The following is a 21,428-nucleotide window of genomic DNA, read 5'->3' on the forward strand; positions in this document are numbered from 1 at the left end:
CCAGCCCATTGAGCTCGTTAGCTGTTTGAGGCACAGATCGTCTCTGATCTGTACTTTTGCCACTGCAGGGGTTCCTCCTTAAAGTCACATAATGATTTTTGAAAATCTATTGCAATTACATTTTATTCGCTGCCATTGAGGCAAAAAGCTTGAAAATGTGATCTGTGAGATCTCAGCCAGCGGAAGAACGGTGAAAAATGAGCTGAAATGTATTCTTCTGTGCCGTATCTCATAATGGAGGATTTTCAATCCTCGGAGTTGGCAATGACACAAAGAGGTGCTTGGAGCTTTTGGGCACAACCTGTACTTTGCTCAGCCCCGCGTTTCTGCCTTCACCCACACAGCCGCAATGATGACAGAACGCGGCACGCTTCTGAGAAACGCTTTTTATTGTCCAACAGGAGCTGTCACGTGAACGTCAACAACAGAAACCATTCTGCAGCAATAAAAAAAAAAATCAAATTATTACACAAATGCAAAACAAAACAAAACAAAAAACAGAGTTAAAATGATGAAAAAGCAGTGCGATGTTACACAATGTAAAACATACAGAAAAAGCCACATTCTTCTGCTGAAGTGTCAGAAGCTCATCACCTTCACAGAGGGCAGGTGATGTAAGTAAATAATTTTTCTTTCCCCCCCCCTCAAAAAAAAAAAAGGGGCAAACTTCAAAGGGAGATGTTTGGAAGGGTCAGATTAATACAAAAAGCAGCATTTTCAGTAAAGTATCTATACCGTTTGGATCCTTCGTCCCCTTCTCATTCTTTCTGCAATCTTAGTTCAAGCACGTATTGGGAAAATGAAAAGAAATTGTGTCAATATCACTTAAATAAACATCATTTCTGATCTTGGTCAGAAGAAGGTCCTCCGCCTTCCAAAGAGGGGTATGAGCAGAAGACTACACCCATCTGGCAAACGAGCTCTGGTTCGGCTCCCCAGGCAAAATTTTGCCCTTAAACTAAGCAAAACCTGAGATAACCAATTCATAAGAACCATGTTGGCACTGAGTCTCCCAGTGGTCTTTAAGGAGGGGTGGAGCAAAGAGAGACCAAAATTAATGTCTGAAAAAAAAACCACCCTGTTCTTTAGATGGGAAGTAGAGGCTGTTCCTAGACTTTTAAACCAAGCAAAGAGCAGTTCCACAACTGGAGATTTGCAGCATTACTGCATAAAATTATACCCGTTAGAAATAAGACTCTGGAATACTTTAAGGCACCTCAAGGTGAAGAAACATTTTAAAGGCTTTAATAACTCAGAAGACTGAGTTCTTTTTCCAAGATCCCCAAGAAGGAATGTAGCTAAAAATAACCAGCTTTACTATTCCCAAATAAAGCATGAAATTTTGCAACGTGGAAGTTTACAACCATTTGAACTTCTCTTTAAAATGAAACATAAAACACCTCGCTGGAGAGCTAATCTGTACATATAACAGATCAAGACTTCCAGCAGAGGAAGACCTTTTTCATACCTGACCTGAGTTTGGCCATGCAGGTACGGTGCACTTTCTCGTTCAGATAAAATTAACTGGGTGGGTCAATCTTCACAATAGTCATCTACACAAAAACAACTCTCAACAACAAAAAACAAAATCTAAACAAAAAAATCTGATTAAAACATTTTTGTCACTTTAAACTAAGAAGATGGACATAAAGGGCAACAACAGGCACAGATGACTCGCTATCGGTTGCTCTATTCAGAAGGGTATGGTTTTCAAGTGCTTTTAAAAATTTGGGTTTTGATACCTACAGCTTGTAATGTCCTGTCAAAACACGTGAAGAAGCAGAATCAGCATTTTCAGAGATTCCTTGCATTTTTTTGTGCGCATTCAGAAAGCTACAGGATCAAATTAATTCTAGCTCATAGACCGATAGCTAGATCTGTCAGGGTCTCATACCAGCGAGTGTGCAGCAGCCAGCATTTTGGAGTTCTGCTCTGAAATACAACTTCTCATAGATTCATTTCAGAGCTGAAATGAACGAAAACTGTAATTATACCCTTGATTTACACGTGCACATCTCCTTGATTTTGATAAAAATTAAAACCAAGGTATATGGCCAGGAGAATGTGCTGTTCTCTTAAGAGTGTTTAGAGGTCTTAGTGTCATACTTATTCTCGCGGAAGAGATATTTAGAAATCAAAAGAATTCAGCATCGTAGCACACAGCCAGACCCCGTGGAAATGTCCAAACCGCTCAATAAAGAAGGAAAGCACACGAGCTCAAGCGCCAGCCCCTGTTACCTGTCTGTGCTAACCTGGAGTCGGCTCACTCCAGCTTTGTTTTGGCACACTCCAGCTGGATCTCTCCTCAATGCTCGAGCAGTTTGGACATGGTTCATGCCGTGGATCCCTTCCAAAAGGCAGTTACAGACAAGCACGCCAGGCTGAGCTTTCTTCACGCTACAGAGTCCCCCAGCATTATCCCATGTGACTTTACACAGTCAAACACTTCTCTACATCTTCACATACCTCCGCAAGACAAACCCCACTCTACTGAGCTGCAGAATAGACCTGTCCTTATTTCAGACAATTTGAATTGAAAAGAAAAGTTAACAGCACACACTGGATGATAAATGTGTGCTATGAACACAAAGGGACCCTACAAGCCCAGCAAAGACCAAGGACAAAGTGGTAGAGAAAAGGGGATGTGGCTGGTGTGCTCTAAGAATTAGCTATGGGCTTGCTGCTTACGTGAGTCAATCTGTGCTGCTCGGCTTTGGGGACACGCAGTTGTCCCTGACTGCCTTTTATTTAGCACCAGACCTAGCACAAGACTCGTGTTATGCATCACTGCACAAAGTCCAATTCCACTGTTCTCAAAGACATTTGTTGCAGTCAGCTGCACCCCACAGAAGAAGGGTCCGAACCTGCCAGGAGAAAGCTAGGGGCAGCAGCATTTCATTTTATAACTTCCTGCTAACAGTACAGGAGGATGTTAGCAGCAAGCCAGACACCCAATGTTTGTCTTTTTTCCCCCTCCACCTGTCCTGGTTTCAGTTAGCACAGAATTAATTTTCTTCCTAGTAGCTGGTGGAATGCTGTGTTTTGGCTTAGAATGAGAAGAGTGCTGATAACACCCCGATGCTTTAATTGTTGCAGAGCAGTGCTTATACTAAGCCAAGGACATCTCAGCCTTTGCTCTGTCCTGCCAACGGGCAGGCTGGGGGGTGCAGTAAGAGCTGGGAGGGGACAGACCCAGGACAGGTGACCCAAACTAGCCAAAGGGGTATTCCATACCATCTGACGTCATGCTAAACAATATATAGGGGTGGCTAGCCGGGGGGAGGGGGCCGGACTGCTCGGGGTTAGGCTGGGCATCGGTCAGCGGGTGGTGAGCAATTGCATTGTGCATCACTTGTTTGTACATACTATTATTACTTTCGTATTATCACCATTGTATCATCATTATTATTATTGTTATTATTATTTTGTTATTTTTTTTTTCCTGTCTTATTAAACTGTCTTTATCTCAACTCACGGGCTTCACTTTCCATTTCTCTCCCCCGTCCCAGAGAGGGAGGGGGGAGGGTGAGCGAACGGCTGCGTGGTGTTTAGCTGCCGGTCGGGTTAAACCACGACACCACCCCAGCTGGTGGGAGCGGAGGCAGTAAGAAGACCTCCCCCTTCTCCTGGTACCTCACAGCAGAACAGCGAGCCCCACGCAGGGAAGCTGCTGCAGCAGGAGAATGATGATTCTGCCCCTTGCCACCAACTTCTACACGGGACAAAGTCCTACTTGAGCCCCAGTCCTCAGGCACAGGCTTTGGCCTCATTTTAGATCTCAACAAGGAGAGAGTAATTTTGTATTTCAGTCAGCTATTTGCTGGTAGAGCAGCTTGAAATGAGAAACATTTGTGTTTGCCTAACTTCTGGACTGCTGGGTGAACATTGGGTAAATCACATTTATCTTGCAAAGGTAATGCAAGCATCTTCAATACATTTTGTTAAGCACGGTATTTTCTGTGTCCTGAAGAGATGTGTTGCTTTTTAGTGTCTCACTTTAAACAGTAAGATGAATAGATTTATTTGGTACTGGACCTCAAAGGGTAGCTATCTCACGAAACATGAAAAAAATCTGAAGCAGCATAGCACTTGCTTGATTTTGTAAAGTAGGGAAATAGTGCCTTTATGTTAAAGTGCTTTGCTAAATCAGGACATAACTTACAAATACAGAATCTCTCTCTCACTGCATTCTCCTCGCTATTAGCAACAGCCACTCAAATCTACAGGTTGTACCTCCCTACCCATTCCAGTAGGATGGTAACTTCAAACAGCTCAAGTTCAACAGATCCCCTGATGCAAAATTTTAAATATACTAAGGCTAAATATTTTTAACATGTATTTAATGAATTTGTTGTGTACCCTGCAGTTACAGCTTTGGCTTGAAGGCACAAATATTAAGGCACAATAAATGCAAATAACGTATACATTTCAATGTGTTGTGTTGGAGATAACTTTGTACTACATGGTATTTAGGTATAATGACATGTCATTCAAAGATTTCCTCAAGTTATTTTAATACTTTTTTTCTTTGATAACCTGGATAAAAAGAGGAATGTATGTTAAATTATTTAAATATTTCTTCAGTGCAAATGTGGTAATTTTCTTCTAGAGTATAGAAGATGGAGATTGATTTTTTCAGCATTTGGATTTCAGCAAAATAAAACTTGTATTTACATTCATCTTGAACAGCACTACTTGAATTATCAAAAAAATAAGTATATAGTACTTTTTGCTATCAAAAAGGAAAAGTATTTTTGGCTTGTTCAATTCTTTTTTCTATCAACCTGCATGACAACTTATGACAGGTAGAAAGACAGCCGCGTTAAACAACTAAGATGTCTGCTACCAAATCTACTGCTTAGGCACAGCTGTCAAGGTCAAGTGATGCTCAACAAAATTTGTTTTTGATTGCTCTCAAAATATCTCCGAAAGAGAAAAGGGATATGTTCCAATCTTTTGCTTTAACAAATTCCAAATACGCACCCTAGACCTGTTAGGTGTCCTGCACCTGTTTAAATAAACTTCCAAATAAAAACTGAGCCTTCCTAATTTCCTTGGCAATACAAACATAATTATATCTGGAAAGGAAAACATATTGCACTGAAATTGAACAAACAGGGACAGCAAAGATTTTCTTCTCAGTATTAAATAGAAAGGATGTCCAGTGCAAAGAATCGCCCCCTCCCTTTCCTCTCCCGTTGACCCTTGAAAACATCGAGAGTTTGGATGTTCTCAGCTTTACATTCCATGGAAAACAATCGTGGTTATCAGGAGTCACAGTGCAGTTTCAGTGATGCATAATCCTGAGGAAGGATCCAGCGAGGAGTCTGCAGCAAGCTGGCCATTCTGAACAACTTCTGGATAATTCTTACTGAAGTAAACCTAGGGAAAACAGCAGATTCTGCATGTCACTATACTTGAAACATCTTTGAGTTTAAAACACACTTTCTGGAGATAAACACAGAACAGATAAATACATGCCCCTGAGGAAACCAAACAGGAACTTCAGGTTAGGAGTACTCGGTAACTGTGTGTCACTGAAAAATTAGTAAAATTACTGTATGATCTTATTATAACAAAGTCTAAGAAAAACCCCACACAACCTGTAGATCCACTCAAATCCTGGTGATTCAGATCAATAGATATATTTTATCGCTTTACATTAAACTGATAAGTAAAACCATTTTACTAGCTCAAAACATGGAGATAAATTAAAAACAGGCTGACAAAGAAGCTGTGAAATCTTGCGTCTGCACAAGGGTTTCTCATTTTCACACATAAAATGAGCACAATGGATTCGGATGTTAATATCGGGTTGTAATCCCTATATTTTACAAACTATGATTGACAACCATTGAAACTTCGAGGTGTATGTATGAAATATCCCAGCGTTTAATTTGTGCTGCAGAGCAGTTATAGGGCCTATAGAAACGTGATCTCTGGATAGTGAGCCACAATAATGAAAGAAGAAGCAAAAGCTTTAACAATGACTCAACCAAGCAACTTCTCTAAAATGTAAGATGATACCAAATAATAGGACAGTTCTTTGCCAAGCCTTTGAGTTCTTGAATTCTACCAATTTCTAGCTGAACTAGAAGAGATACAGGTTTCCTGATAAATGTATAATCAGAACATAAAGGAAATGAAATGCTGTCAAGTTTCACTGTTCCACAATCATCAGTTTTTAGTAGCTGTATCATATCTCTGTTCCTTGACAGATGCGCATAACAAAATGAAATAATGTCAAGACTTGTGTGCTCTTATCTAAAAATGTGTTTGGGTGAAAAAGGACTTCAAATGCATTTTTTTCAAAGAAGAATGTGAAAAGTTTTGTTTGAGCCTTTAAAAACAGAAAATACACTATCTTTCTGAAGCTGACACATGTCATGAGTTGGGTCTCACAGTCATACTGCTCTGACTACAGCTTATGAAATATTTCTCCAATTTGTATTCGAGAGCGTTGTCAACAAAGTTTGGCTTGTTTGATAATAATGTCCTTTTCGTATGTATGAATGCACGTAGAAGACATGGGGGATAAAAGAGAAATAGCTGTTCCACGGAAACACCCCAGTAAGTACCACTGTCACCCTTTGTGTACACACACTAACGCGGGATACACGTATCTCCAGAATTTCTGGAGAATATTAAGGTGTGATTTGAGCCAACAGCAGGACTGGGAGGCCTGGTGGAGGCATTCCTCAGGAACCAGCCCCGATGGGATGCAACAGAGGAGAGTTATTGGGGTGCCCAACGCACTCACACCGCAGAGCCTGCAGCCTCAGTGGTGTGTTCCCGTCCTTTGCCCAGTTTAAAATACAAAACTCCAGCATACTTTTAGTGTAGCTTCCGAGTGTGATTTTTTTTTTCAGAGTTAACAGAAAACCTTGGCACATTACTAGAGGCCTAATGAAATGGCAGCTGCTTTTCAACTGTCTCATTGCAATTCTTCCCCTGAGCCCAATCCCTCAAGATACCAACGCTCGAGTCTCGTATAAAGCCTCTTCCACTGCCAACAGAGCTGCAACCTTCTTGTAAGCAATCACTGCGGTCAGATAACACCTAGTGTTTTAGTATTTACACATCTGTCAGAGCTTTAAAATAAAATCACTCTCACTTTTCCCTCAAAGTGTTTAAAAACTGATTGATCAAAACAAACAAACAAAAAAAGGCCCTATCCTGATGCCACCAAAGCTTGTGGAAAAGCCTCTCTGTGCTGACAGCAGCACGGAGAACATACCAAGTTTTTTTTTCTTTTTTTTCTTTTTTTTTTTTTTTTTTTAAATCTGAATAACTGAACAGTTTTTTTAACTGTTTAATTTCTCACTTTCCCACAGGATTTTCTCCTAATAAGCTTCTTGTAAACCGAATCAAGACAGAAATACGGTCTCCTGATGCCTAGCACGATTCCACTGCAGCTCGTAGGCTACTTACAATATACTCAGCAGTCTCCAGTCTGAGCCCTGCCTGCACTGCTTTCTTTCATATTTGCACAAAAATCAGGGATATTGAGTGAGCAAAAGAAACATGCAATGAGCAAGCCTGGATCAATTCAGAAGCCTGAGCTAAGTTTTCAGCAAGTGTGGTGATCCTGAAGAGTTAAATCTTTCAATGCTTGGCTGTGATAACCATGATTTCTTTTTCCCAGGAAATTTTTTCAAAGGTGTCCTGAGTTAGTCTTTCGGTTTGAGGCGTGTAGCCTCTCTTATTTGCACCTAAAGGACATATGCAGAAGCCATACTGTTTCAGAAAATTTATTTAAAGTCTCACCTTACTGAAAGAAAAGCTCTTAGTAACAAGTTTGTTCTGCACAAGCTTCAGGTCCAAGGTGCAATAAATCACACAGTCATTGTCAAGGCATGGCCACGTTCCAAGCCATTTTACTTAGCAGCCTCCTGTAACGCCTTTTGAGAAGTATGTATATTTGCCATATTACCACTTCTTTTTATGTGCAGCATGCTGTTTTTCAGCAACAGAAAAAAGCTGTTCTTCATAAAAACAGTTCTTAGTAACCGCAGGAGGAATGTATGAGACCAGCAGTACATGCAGCAGACTCACTGGTGGAAAAAGAGCAGCCCCCAGAATCAGCTCTTCTGACTAAGCAACTTCTCTGAACGTATGCACGAAGCACAAGGGGCAGCAGTAACAAAATCCTGGAATTATGTCCAAGTCCTTTAAACAGAAAGAGCTGTAACTGTGCTTCTGGGTAGCTGCTGAATGGAGATATAGTCTCTCGATTCCCATTTTTTTGGGCTGAGTGTGGATGAGCACCATGCTTTGCATTCTTGGCAGATGCTAAAGCTTGTATCTGCCTTCTAGCCTGGGAGTTAGCAAACTTTTTCATCAAACCACATTTCAGCAGAGACTGGTTCCTGGATCTCTTCCCTTCCTGTACAAAATCACATAACATTGATGTGGTAACTGCAGATGACTATATGGGCAAGTAACATCAGGCAATTATTTTTATATATTTTGAATTATCTTTGAGTGCAGTTGTGCAATTGGGGAGGGCTGCAGGGAAGGAAGGAGAGACAGCATGACATGGCTAAACCTCTCTGCATGACAGCTGAACGGCTTCACCTCTAGCCACTGCAAGGATCAAGTCCTAGGAAGCTGGCTTTCACTTTGCAGACAAATACTGGCCTCATGAATTAGAAGCCACCTTTCTAAACAGCATTTACCTCACCTCCAGATTGTCATACACATCACAAAAAACACATCTAACCCATTCCTGTTAATAATAAAATAAAAGAAACAACACTGCAGTAATGGAGAAGGACAGCAGGAGTCATGCCGTCCAGTTAAGGACAAAGCTGTTTCCCGAGTTCTGCAATCAGTGCCATACAAGAATTTATAGTGTATGCTCTCAGCTGCAAAGCTTCACTTGAAAAACTCTTAAAAAAAAAAAAAAAAAAAAAAAAAAAAAAAAAAAGATTGTTTAGTAGGTATAAAAACAAACAAAAAGAAGACTGAGTGTGAACAGACACAGACCGCATTCCTGATCTTCAAAACATCCACCCCCAATACCTGAGCACGCAACCTCCATGACTGCACGATTTTTCACGTTTTTCCAACTTGCCAGACGGGTCTATTTCTTGTCTATTTTTACTAAGAAGTAGCCAAGGCACTTGCCATTTTGTTTCCTGCCTTTACGTGTTGCTTCCTTCCTAGTGTTCTCCTTTTTCTCCCCAGGAAAGAGCTCGCAATTTGTGTCACTCTTACGTGTGCACCAACCAGCTTGAGGAGAAGAAAGCCTAGAGGACAGACTAAGACCTTTGCCTCTTGTGTGGAAACTCTCTTAGGTCACTAGATCCCTAATATCTGTATCTTCCTTTCACACTTGAGTAAAGTTACATGAATATGGATCAAGTTGCTCCCAAACCAAACACTGCAAGTCTCCGCTGCGGCAATGCCGAAACTTCGTTGGCAGAAAGAAAAATATAACCTTGCTCTGGACATATCGTGCACTGAATTATCACAAAAGAAAAAAAAAAAAAAAAAAAGCACAAGCCAAAAGCTATTCAAAATGAGTTCCTCGATCACAGGTCATTTTTTCTTTTTTTTTTTTAATCTTCTTATCTCTGCTTCAGCTTTCAATCTGAAAAGTGAAGATGATATAGCCTCACCTCAGAGGCATATTATGAAAATTAATCCATTGATGTTTCTTAAACACTTTGATTGCCAGAGGAATGCTCACAATTACATTAATAATTCTATACTCAAGAGTAGGATTTGAATAGTAAGCAGTAAATCAGGCAGAGCCTCGTAAGGAACAAGGAGGCAACAAAACATTCAACAGCTGTTTCTTAATTGAGCGCTATTCATCCTATGTGCAGAACAAAGCAAGGGTACAAGAATGAAGTAAGAGAAAGCAAAAAAAAAAAAACAACACTGATCACACCCCCAGTGACCATAATATAATGTACTGGCACTGAACTTCACACTAACTCTGGATGGGCCTTGTAGAAAATACAGAAACAAGAGAACTAAATGCTGTATTCTGCAACCTTAACATGTTTTTAAAGCACGTTTTTGTAAGACACATGCCCAGCACAGGTGCGTATGTCATATACTGTTTACACGTACCAGTGTGTGTACATACATAAGGATACAAGAAATCCAAACAGTCTTTCAACTCAGTATATAAACACACTTATCGTTTGGAAGCCTGTGCGTATCCCACTAAAAATGCTCAAAAAATGATGGCTTAGCCTTGCAAAGCCAACAGATTCTTAAATATAGTGGAATGCCTACTATAACCTTGAATATGCTAACTTGTGATAAACAAACTGCAGAGGCAAACTTAATTATCACTTCTAAAATTACCCGTTTTGCTGTTTCAAACAGAGAAGCTGCTTCAGTCTTGCCCACTTGTTGCACCATTTTGTAAAACAAGCCATCTTTTTCTTGCAGCAAAATGTAAGGTTCACCATATTCTTTTAGTCTTCCAGCTTCTAAAACCTGTTAAATCAGCAGAAATCAACTTATTAACATAAGAAATTAAAAAGCAAATATTAGAGACTATAAGCAAAAGGGGAATGAATTTTGTATCCTGAAAATGAAATATATATCCTCTTCAAACAAACATGGCACTTTTTTAGTTTATAGACCTGTTGTACAATTTTAGAGTGCCCTACAGCCATTCTACCTATAGGAATTCAATGCAAAGTTATGCAGAATATGGAAATACAATGTTTGTGAAGCCAACAAAGCAGATTATCAGATTCATTGTGTAAGAACGAAAGAAGCAGCCTAAAATGGGCTCTGAAGTAAACAGCTGTAGGTATAAACCACGCAATAACCACCAAGACGGTTAAAGGAGAATAAGTAGGTCTTTCGGATTAGAGGAGGTGGAGATGTAATTAAAGAAATTGAGGGTGTTGCTGAAAAGATAAACAATTTCTCACATCGCTTTTTTGCCAACTACATACTAGAAAGATACTTACCCATAACCTATTCTTTCTAGATAAAGAAGATGAGATGCCACGAGGGACATAGGTACCCAAGAAAAGGAGGGGAGAAGGAAAAAATCACAGAGAAATTAAAAAGGCATTAAGTCAGTATGCCACAGAGGATATACACAGTCAAAACCATTAGAAGAATTTAAGAATACGCTGATTGAACCTGTAAGAAAATACTGTCAGACTAGTGACTATTTCAGGACTGCATGGTAGCAAATATTGCACTTACATTTTTAAGAGCCTTAGGGGATTATTCAGGGACCTTTTACACTAGCATATGTATTTTTAGACAGGAGAGTGATTTAGACAAAACAATCTTTAAAACACAAGCAGAAGACACACAGATCAGAGGTAGAATTTGTTCACCATGATTTTAGCTAAAGGAAATTGTACCTCATAAATCCGACAAAATTCTTAATGCAGCAGATGAAGAGTAAGGGAGGAACATTTTATACGAATTTCCAGAAGGGTGTTTGGTGTAACTAAACAGTTATGCTACAAGGGACAAAAATTATTAAAGAATTTGTGTTGAAACCAAAGATTAGAAGTAAACAATGCATTTTTGCTGTTTGGAAAGCTGAAAGGGTAGGAACTGGTAGCTAACAGCACTCTGCAGTAGCTACGTATCTGTTCTTCATCAGAAAAAGGAGGTAGCAGAGAAGTGACAAAGCTGCAAATGACACAAAAACATGCAGGTAAGTCTAGACCAGAGAAGCTTCAGGTACAACTAAACTAACCTAAGAGAATGAGAAACACAATAGCAGGGAAAAGTCAATATTGACAAATGCAATACACTCAGATACTTCACTGACTTCTAAATTAATGGTATTGACTCAAGAAAGAGATTTAGGTTTCACTCTACAAGTTCAGTGCTCTAGTCCATGTGTAGGAGCAGTGAAGTTGAAAAAAAAAGAGGTTATGTGAGAAAAAGTAATTCAGAAAATATTTTTGTTCTTATGTAAATAAAGAACTGACTACACATGGCACACTGTTGAAAAAGATATTGCCACAACAGAGGGACTTCAAGGACTTGCAACCAAAGCCATAATTGTGGTGTACATACTTGTAAGAAAAAAAAAAATCTAAAAGGCTACATCTGTTGATTTCAGGAAAGAAATGAATAAAAGGTATTATGAGGACAACTTCCAAAATAACAGAACCAGTTTCCAAACTTATGTTTGAAAGAAGGATCTCCAATAAGCTTGGAGATAAATTCCAAGGCCTGGGAGGAAATTTCCAAATGTGCAATTTGACTGTGCCACTCATTAAAGCAAAGCATCTTAATGGCCAAGAGCTCAGCAGAACCCACAGGCGGACTGGACCCCCTTTGAAGACTTAACATAGGATGTAGGGCAGCTGAGCTGATCCATTCGGCTGCACTAGTGCGAAAATCACAGGCTGCTGAGATCTCTGTGGAGTTGTTTGACACCAAGGACCAAGCACCAGGGGAAAGACTCCCACTGCTTAACTTCTGCTTTAATTCAGTATATCACATGTGAGCGTAGAGTAACTCAACTGAGCAGTAACAGCGTACTTACATCCAATTTTATAAACTGTATGCCCAGAAACCTACAAGAAGTTACTCGCTATTGTCAAAAGCTGGTATCTTTGAGCACCCAGCATATACTGTGATTTTCTTGTAAGCAACTTCCCATACTGTTCGGTGTATAGCTGAAGAAAGTGCTAGTGGAAAACATTCAAATACTGTTAATGTTGCACAGCACAATATAAAGTAATTTAATATTCAACAGATGCAGTATTTCACCTGCACAGGTACACTGGTGCATATGCAGGTTTTCCAGTATACTTAGTGCATTCAAATTAAATGGGATAGGACTAAGGATTCATTGTAAATTTAAATTTAATCGCCAGCTTTCATACACTACAGTAAGTCGGAGTTAAAGACAGCTTCCTTAACAATGCAATAAGCTCAACTATCGCACACAATTCTATATAATAATTAAATTGGGCTGCCACATCATAGGGGATTTCTGGTTCCTTGAATAATTTTTTTTTTCAGCACTAGATTATGTAACCACTCCCTGTTTTTGTTTTGTTTTCCAAAAAAACAAAAACAAACCAAGAGGCATGTTCGTTAAATGGTGTCTCCCTCGCCAGTAAAGAAATATAATAAAAAAGTGGAGTTTTTTTTTTTTTTTTTTTTTTTTTTTATATTACTGCAGTATTTGAATTCTATTTTGCAAGTATCTGAAACAACCACAAACACGGACACTCGTTCTCCTCCAAAGAACCTGGGAGGGGAGAAAGGAAAAATTTATTCTTCCTTGACAAGTTTTAAACAGCCAAGTCCAGAAGATGAACAGATAGTTAGCGCCATTTGTGTCTAGAAGAATTCCATTCACATTTTAAACAAATCATTAAGCTATTCATATCCTTTCTTGGGGAATAAAAAACAACTTGTGTTATGAAAATAGACAGAACAAGCATAGGGAAAACAAGCCCTGTTACTTTTTTTAAATCTGAAATGAAAAAAAATAATGAAACCGAGAGACAACATCACTCTCATAAGCCAGGAATACTCTGTAAACCATATTAACTAAGGAAAAAACCTGTTTCTACTAACTGCTGCCATCTGTGACACAATAGAGAGAATTTAAGCGGATTTACTTGGTAGTTAAATATTTATATATTTATTAAAAAGGGCTTAGACAAAGAGATAGGTATTCTTCTTTGAAGAAATATGTACTGATAAAATTTAAATAAATAAATAGGTGCTTTGGCTAATGCTTTGCATACTCTTAGTCACTGACTCCAAGCCAAATTAAAATCATTAGGACTTCAAAAAGCAAGCTAATCATTCAGGAAAGGTGGAATCTGGTGTTTACTAGCCACATACTTTCTGATCAACTTGCATGTAACCCTTATCACTGCGCAATGTGACTGAATCGAACCCAGATGCATCCCAAGGCAGTTGTACCAGTGGAACTTGATAGAGAAAGCCAGAGAAGCTCGTAGCTACTGAAATCAGATCAGCACACTCATTACGGAGAGCACACAAAAGAGCATGGGACTTTTTTTTTTTTTTTTTTTTAAATCAGACTGTGATTTCATGCCACGCTTTAACATAGATGCTGAGAGCCGGGGAGATTGTGGACAAATCATTCAACTTTTCAGTCTGTTTGTAAAGTATACCAAGGATAGCCTCGTAATCATCCTGTGGTGGTTAGCCGTCTGTGAAATACTTCAGCAGCGCAAAGTAAAATAAAAGCAGCACAGAAATCTCATAAACCCAAAGCAATCACATGGAAACTGGTTCTCTACTGTCTTGCACTGGCAGCCTCTTTACCTCAGCTGCGCTGTTCTTGCCTTTGTATTCAGATCCTTATGATTTCAAGAGGATTTTCTCAAACTAAAGAGTAACTCCAACAGTGCAAAATTTACAAAGTTGGATGCTGGTGACCACGCAAAAGAGAGCATGGAGGAAGATTCTTATTCAGGGGAATTCACTCACCTGCTAGCTGAAGGTGAAACTGATCTTTAATTATAGCTATCCAAATTATCCTTAAAACAGCACTAAGACATTTTGTGTTGAAACAGGGCTTAAATGCTATACTGTACTTGAGCAAAACCCTCTCATGCCACCTAATTCCACTCCATCTAGTGTTTCATTTGGGTTGAACAGACTGGTTGAACAGATTTGCAGAAGGCAAGACAGTTTCCACCAGCACTTTGTTTGACATGGAGGCACAGAATAACACAGAGGCACTGAAAACATGGCAGGGAAGGGGCAGAAAACCAGAAAAGAAGCTATTTGAATTTGACTGACCTGTAAAAACAAACATGAAAGGAGAGTATTAGCCATTTAAATGTGTTGTTTATGATAGATCTAGCTAGCATAGAAGGACTATTTGCTTATGCCACAAAAATGTTGCCGAACTAAATTTGTATAGGATCTGGCAGCTACAAAATAGTTGCCTGTTTTTTGCCTCCTCTCTATCCTGCCTGTTTATCTACCTTCACTCGGCCTGGGTCCACCCCTCAAAAATCAAACTTTGCAGTATTGCCATTAAGCTACCTCAGAGTTTGAAGTATTAACCATGACCTCTCTGAACAAATTCTGTGCAGGTAGAGGAAAGATGGCTTAGTAATTGAGCTATTAAAGAACAGTGAAGTAAAGTTAAAGCAAATACAGGCCAACAACATATCTCCTAGGCATTGCACATAAATATTTGGCTTAAATACTATTTTAAGTGAGCTTTACTCATACGTAGAATTCCTCTCTTGGCCACATCAGTTTAGATGCCCAATACACTTCTGTGACTGTTTTCATGCTGGCATTTATTATTCAATAGTGTACGTGTGTGTGTGCACAACAGAGAAAAAAAAAAACACACACACAAAACAGTGAAAACGAAATCTGAGATCCATTTCACAACAAAAAGCGAGGAACAAGACAATGAAGGAGGACAAAACTTCATAAAGCTAGTCCAGGTTTCTGCACAGACCTAAGCAGCAGAACGAGGACAGTACCTTTTCTGACTGATGAGTCCTGCAACTAGCTTACACTCTTATGTTGCACAGGGTTTTGAAAAGCAAGCATTCATTTTGTAAGGGAATTTAAAATCTGTGTAGATTAATATAGATTAATATAGGTAAAAAGTGCTTCATTAGGCACAAAAAGAGCATGCGCCCTTAAAAGTGCTGTAACAAGCAGCATGTACTTATGGCTATCCATAGACACAAGAAAGAAAGTTTTAAATCCTGCATTTTCTAACTTTCAGCAACAAAAGCAGACAAACCAAGAGAACAATAGTTATAAAACACTCTGAGAAAAAAAAAGTCCAAGGTTGGAAGTGTTCAGCCAAAGAGGAGGGGGGCATGGGAATTTATTTCAATTATTATTGAGGAATGACTAGTATTCCTATTCACGTTCATCTTCACCATAAAGCCAGAGGGAAAATGAGACATTTAAGAGTTGATCATAAATGTTTTTATTTCCTATTCAAAAGGAAAATAATTCAAGCAAATTATCTCCTAGGGAATACATCTGATTTAATTTAGAGTTGGAGAAGGCATCACCAAACAACAAAATTATTATTAAAGTTCAAAACTCCGCTAGGAGTACAACTTTGAACAATGTTTTCCTCAGAGAGCATACATCAAGATGATCTTCAATAAGACCCTCTTCCTCCTGGGAAGAGAAGAGTATTCAGGAGATGCTTCTGGTTACATCATATTAAAAGAAATATATTTACCCAAGACAATACACAGCTTTGTGGGAAAGAGTCAACAGCCCGTGCCCCAGTTGGCATTAAGTTAGATGCAAGCATGTTCCGTCTCTTCCGTCTCATAAGGGTTTGTCAAAACAGATCAGAAACATGTACATACTTCTCTGAAGAGGCATTTGTAAATATCAACCTATCTGAACAGGTTTGTGAACATCGAAGAACATTGAAAAAGCTGAAAATATAACTCCAGAACCATTTAATTTTTTTTCTAATTATTATTATTTTTTCTATGTTTCTGTTTTCTAAAATATTTTCTATTTTTTTTTTCTGATTTTTTTTAGTGGTGGGGCTTTGGCTTTTTTTTTTTTTTTTTTTCTTTTCAGCTTTAAATTTAAGCATTCCCCAAGATCCTTCAGGAAAGGTACAAGTTACTCTACAAGTACATCAAGAAAAAATTTATGTCAAATAATGTATGTTTCACACATCATATCAATTGTATACTTTTTTTTTTCCTCTGAACAACTTTATTTTTTTTTTCCTCTAACAAAGCAGAGCACACTTGGGTGTTTACCTCTTTGTAATATGAATTATTCTTTTCAGCCTTTCCAAATATTTCACCTCAGCAGAGTTTCACTTTGCAGTAACAACATCGTCTGCCCCTGGTCTCTGAGATTTGACATGTGCCCCTGCCTCACAGAAAAGGCAATTTCAGACATCTTGTTCTGCAACCAGAAGCAGTGTATTACTTCAAACTGAAATTATTTTTCAGCTATCACTTAGAGAAGATTTAGCATGTAACACTGGCTGGTAAATTGTTCTACATACGAGTTATCTTTACTTTTCTCACAGAGGCGTAAAATCTACCCTTCTGTTTTTCTTCATCAGATTGCACACCACTGTAAGCTGACTGGAATGTTGCGGGGAAAAAATATCAATTATGTATGTAGTAATGAGTCTTATTCTGCTGATAATAATTTGATATTAAGTCCTTCTGTATCTTGTTGGAGGAAAGAAACCTGTTAACCAGTCACTGCAAATATTTTCTGTGCTGTTCAGTCACCTCAAAACATCTGATAACACCAGTGCGAGTTCAACCTTTCCCTTAGAGAGGGCGAAGAGACCTCATGCCACTTCTTACCAACAGCTCTACATGCTGACAAAACTCCTCCTTGGTCAATCACTAATGACTGCTTCCAACACCGTAAAGCCACATTTCTCAACCTGGATTGCAGAACGGCTCAAACATGGCCATGAAGTGATAGAAGATATACTCCTGCTTAAGAAAACCCACTCTCTAATAAAGCTTTTGAGGGTCACAGGAAGTCAGATACATAACAAAGATATTGTAGTTTTCAAAAGGCTGAGGAATATTGGTGCAGATGACTGGGCATCTCTCCTGGGTTTATCAGCTTCTGATGACAATGAACTTGTGGCTCAGCAGCCATGCACATTTTTACCTTATCAGAAAGGCTCTGCTCAAAGCATCAGCCACTACCATGTCCAGAGCTAATTTGCTTCTAAACAACAATACTGTATTTCTGAGAGAGCAAAACAACATCCTCTAAAGATGTGTTAGCATTTCTAGTACGCTCTGCATTCCTTACCACTGTCTTTAAAGAAAGATGATCTGACTGTCCTGTCTTTATACTGATGGAAATACATTCACAGGCAAATGCCTGACAGAATGAGAGATCAAGGTTCATCAAACATTGGCTTCACTTCCTGCAGTAATTCAAATCCAGCTCTTCATTTGAATGCTCCCAGCTGAAGTACTGCCTCGGTAATTAGTTGTTTTATTTAGGCAAAAGAAGAATCTTGTTGGGCAGCCCTCTTGAAACTGGGAGCAGCTTGTAAGAACTGTCTTAAAGATGACAACATTTTGGAGAGGTGTGGCTTCAAACTGTCAAAGAGAATCAACAATGTTAGTACCTTCTCAAGACCATTGGGATGTTGACTTGTTTTAGAGACAGCTGGGCCAGGTGTGATATTTACAGCTATCGCAGATGTACTTTATTTCAGTTGACAACACTTGCTCATACATGGCTCATAACTAAGTATCATATGCAAACTTGGACTGAACATCAAGATGAGATCCTCTTTTAATGGTAAAGATGCATAAATTACTCAGGTTTGAAAATAAGGCGTTCACTGTTGATATTTGCTGAACTGAATTATTCAATTCCAAGCAAGAACATGGATGGATCTGTTTTTTCTCTTCCGGTTTGCTAAATATCAACCCAGTTTCAGAGGATCTGAGAACCGTGGGAATGGGCTCTGTTCAGATTAAAACCAAAACTGATTATTTCTGAAAAATCACTTGCTATTGCTCAGCTCTTCCAGAAACTCTGCAAGTCTTGAGTTACCAAATGAAAGGAGAAACCAAAGGTTCCCACAGCCTTTGCTCTCCATCAGCTGTACAGATGGGTCAACACAGTCAATAGCTAATACGTTGATATTACTCACATCCAGGGTCCACTGGAACTTCTCTCATTCTCTCAGAAGTGTCCCTAAAATATTTCACCAGCCCTCACAGTGAAGTGGTGAGACCTTTCCTAAATTATCACATTTGCTCTTTTTGAAAACCTGGACATCCAATTTATCTGTCACCTTACAGAATACATAGATACAAAACACTGTTTTGTAGGATACTGATCTTCATTTATCCTAGACCAAGTATTCTTTCCCTATCCCTGTGCAAAGCATCTCAGCTAGCATCATTAACTCCAATCTTCTGCTCCACACCAGTCCCCTTCCATGACTATCCTTCATATTCTTATTGTCACATATCCCTTAACTCAGAAGACTTTGGTCCCGCACCACTGCTGGGATTTTTCTTAGGTTGAATAATAATAAAAAAGCACAAACATTTAGTTCTAATATTCCTTAGTCTGTATTTGAGCCTCTCAAGACAGAGACTCAGTCCGAAAAGGAGTTTTGTTAGTGTTTGTTCCCTTTGAATAATGAGGACAGGTGCACAAATGTGAATGTAGCGACTTTACCGTGGGTTCCTGGATTCAGACCCACAGGCACTTTATGGTTTCAGTGAAGAATTTGGTACCTAAGTATCTTCAGAGATTTGATTCCTAGTTTTGAAAATTTTTGTTCCATTCAAGATACTGTAATCCATGAAGCTTCCGTGTATTCCTTTAACAGAACAGACTTCAATAGCACAAAAATAATATCCACTAATATTTTACCAGACTCAGGATACTGGGCTCATATAAGGTCAAAACCCCTTTCAGCTTCTGGGCACAAAAAGTCTATCAATTTAATACACTTCCAGATCTCCTACTCCAGAATTCTGAGGGACTGAACAACAGCTCTGAATCTACCTCTAATTTTTCCTGCTTTTCAGAAAGTGTCATGTTTAACCATCTGAGGCTCCAGGAATACCTGTGGTCTTGTCCATTGGCTCGCCTTAGACATTTTATCCATTTGAGGGTCTGTATGTGACAGCAGTCAGCTCTCTGCCGACGGAAACCCTACATACACATACTTAGGATGAGAACATCAACATTAATCATAACACAAAATTTTCACAAAGAACTGCTCTACAGCTGGGACTACAAATTTCTGTATCTTGTAACTTACATAATCCCCTTAAGATAATGTCAAAGATTTGCTGTAAAGCATATCCATTTTCCAGTGTTGATATTTAAACAAGCAGCAAAAAAGCCACCAAGAGAAGAGCCAACAGAGCACGGCATTTATAGCTTTCACTCAGTAATATCAATTTTAGTCTAACACCAGCACCTTTCTACATTCTCCACATGCCCATCTGAAGATGGGCCACTGGAGAAAAGTTCACATGAAGGTTGTCAGTAGGGTGGCTGGGGCTCTTGCCCTCCTTCAAGAGCTCTGCTTCTACCTGGGCTGCAGATTCAGGCTCCCCCAAGCTTATTCTCTCTTGTCGGCTGCACAGAGTTGTGTCTAGCTGTGGGTGACTCCCCTGTCACTCTGCAAACTGCCCAGATGTCCCTGCAGTTTCCCCTTTCCTTTCAAGGTGTTTGAGCGTGATTTCAATGGACTGATGTGCCCTGCTGCAGTTAGATGTCCACAGTGTATGTTTTATCCACAGTGCCTGATTTATGAGGCTCAGATGTTCCACCATGGTAAATGCAATGTAATGTCAGAAAAATGGGAACACCTGAATGAGGGAGGTGTACCAGGGAGATGTGGGAAGTAAATTTCCATCAACCAAAAAAAAACAAAAAAACTCCTCAAGCCTGGCTGTGAAGCACATTGTACTGTTATCCTGAATATTAGTCATTTCAGTATGCAACCACAACAGGTTTTCCCATAAATAAATCAAATCTCTTCCCATGGTTCTCTTCCTCAAAAACTTCCAATTTGAATGAGTTTTTAATTACTAGATCAAGTTCTGCTTGCATAAAGAGTTTCCATTTCAAAGAAGCATTACACTGATATGAAAAATCTCTGTGGAGAAAACATCCTTGTCATTGGGAAATGCACAAGTTCTGGCTACTTTGAGACTTTCCTATAGAAAGGCCACAGGATGGTATATAGGGCAAACAACCACATGAGACTCTTGGCAGATGCATTCAGTACGGCCCCGAGTGAGCCTCAATTTCTGTATGCCTCGACTTTCCCCCTCCCATCTCTAAAAATACAGTTTCTAAAAAGTATTTCTCAACCTGAAGAAGGAAGCAGAGAAGAGGGGGAGGAATGGATGATGGGGATTTTACGAGATCCCACTGGAAGTCTTGGGAGTGGTGCCTCCCAGCTGCCCCAGGCTACTCCTGGCTGGGTTCACTGAGCTGCAGATGCAATTTAGGTAAAAGGCCCTCGCCCTCTAAGGTGAGGAAAGGACAAGGAAGCAGCTGTTGTGGTGGTGGGGAAGCCACGTGGAATGAGGGGCTAGTGGAGCAAGCCTGAACTGAACTTTTGCCAGGATTTGCCTTCATAACGAGAGGCAACTGTGGTGCTTCTCCTCTGCCAGGGAGAAGGGTGTCTGCCTGTGCCAAAGGGCTACAATGGGATGCTGCAAGCACCTGATGGGAGGAGAAACAACTTGGGTTCTCAAACAAATGAGGAAAAAAGAGTGAGAAAATGTCCTATGAGGAGCACGGGAGAGAAAAAAAAAAAAAAAAGAAGTTCGAAAACCACTGGATTATAATTTTATGGTAGCATTATTTGATGGCCTGACTTAACAAGTCTTTCCAACTTTGGTTCCAAAGATTGTATGGATACTTCCCTATCTCACCCAGGTGTTTGAAGTTTAATTAATTAATGTTTGTAAAGAGCGTTACAATTTCCAGAT

At 39.4% G+C, this 21,428-nt stretch overlaps 1 protein-coding gene across 3 annotated transcripts in view; it reads right to left on the minus strand.

Moving 5' to 3' along the window:
* Window positions 1-371: 371 nt before the first annotated feature.
* ABCC4 (ATP binding cassette subfamily C member 4 (PEL blood group)) overlaps window positions 372-21,428 on the minus strand; it is a 149,264-nt gene continuing 128,207 nt past the window's right edge. For all 3 annotated transcript variants that reach the window (XM_084506830.1, XM_084506832.1, XM_084506833.1), the window contains 3 exons: window positions 10,324-10,458; window positions 3,582-5,382; window positions 372-2,979 (listed from right to left, as the gene is read on the minus strand). In XM_084506830.1, coding sequence (XP_084362956.1) covers window positions 5,275-5,382; window positions 10,324-10,458 — 243 coding nt within the window. In that variant the 3' untranslated portion in view covers window positions 372-2,979; window positions 3,582-5,274. The remainder of the gene's footprint in view (window positions 2,980-3,581; window positions 5,383-10,323; window positions 10,459-21,428) is intronic.

The sequence above is a fragment of the Aythya ferina genome, assembly GCF_964211825.1.
Source record: "Aythya ferina genome assembly, chromosome: 1".
NCBI classification, from domain to species: Eukaryota; Metazoa; Chordata; class Aves; order Anseriformes; family Anatidae; genus Aythya; species Aythya ferina.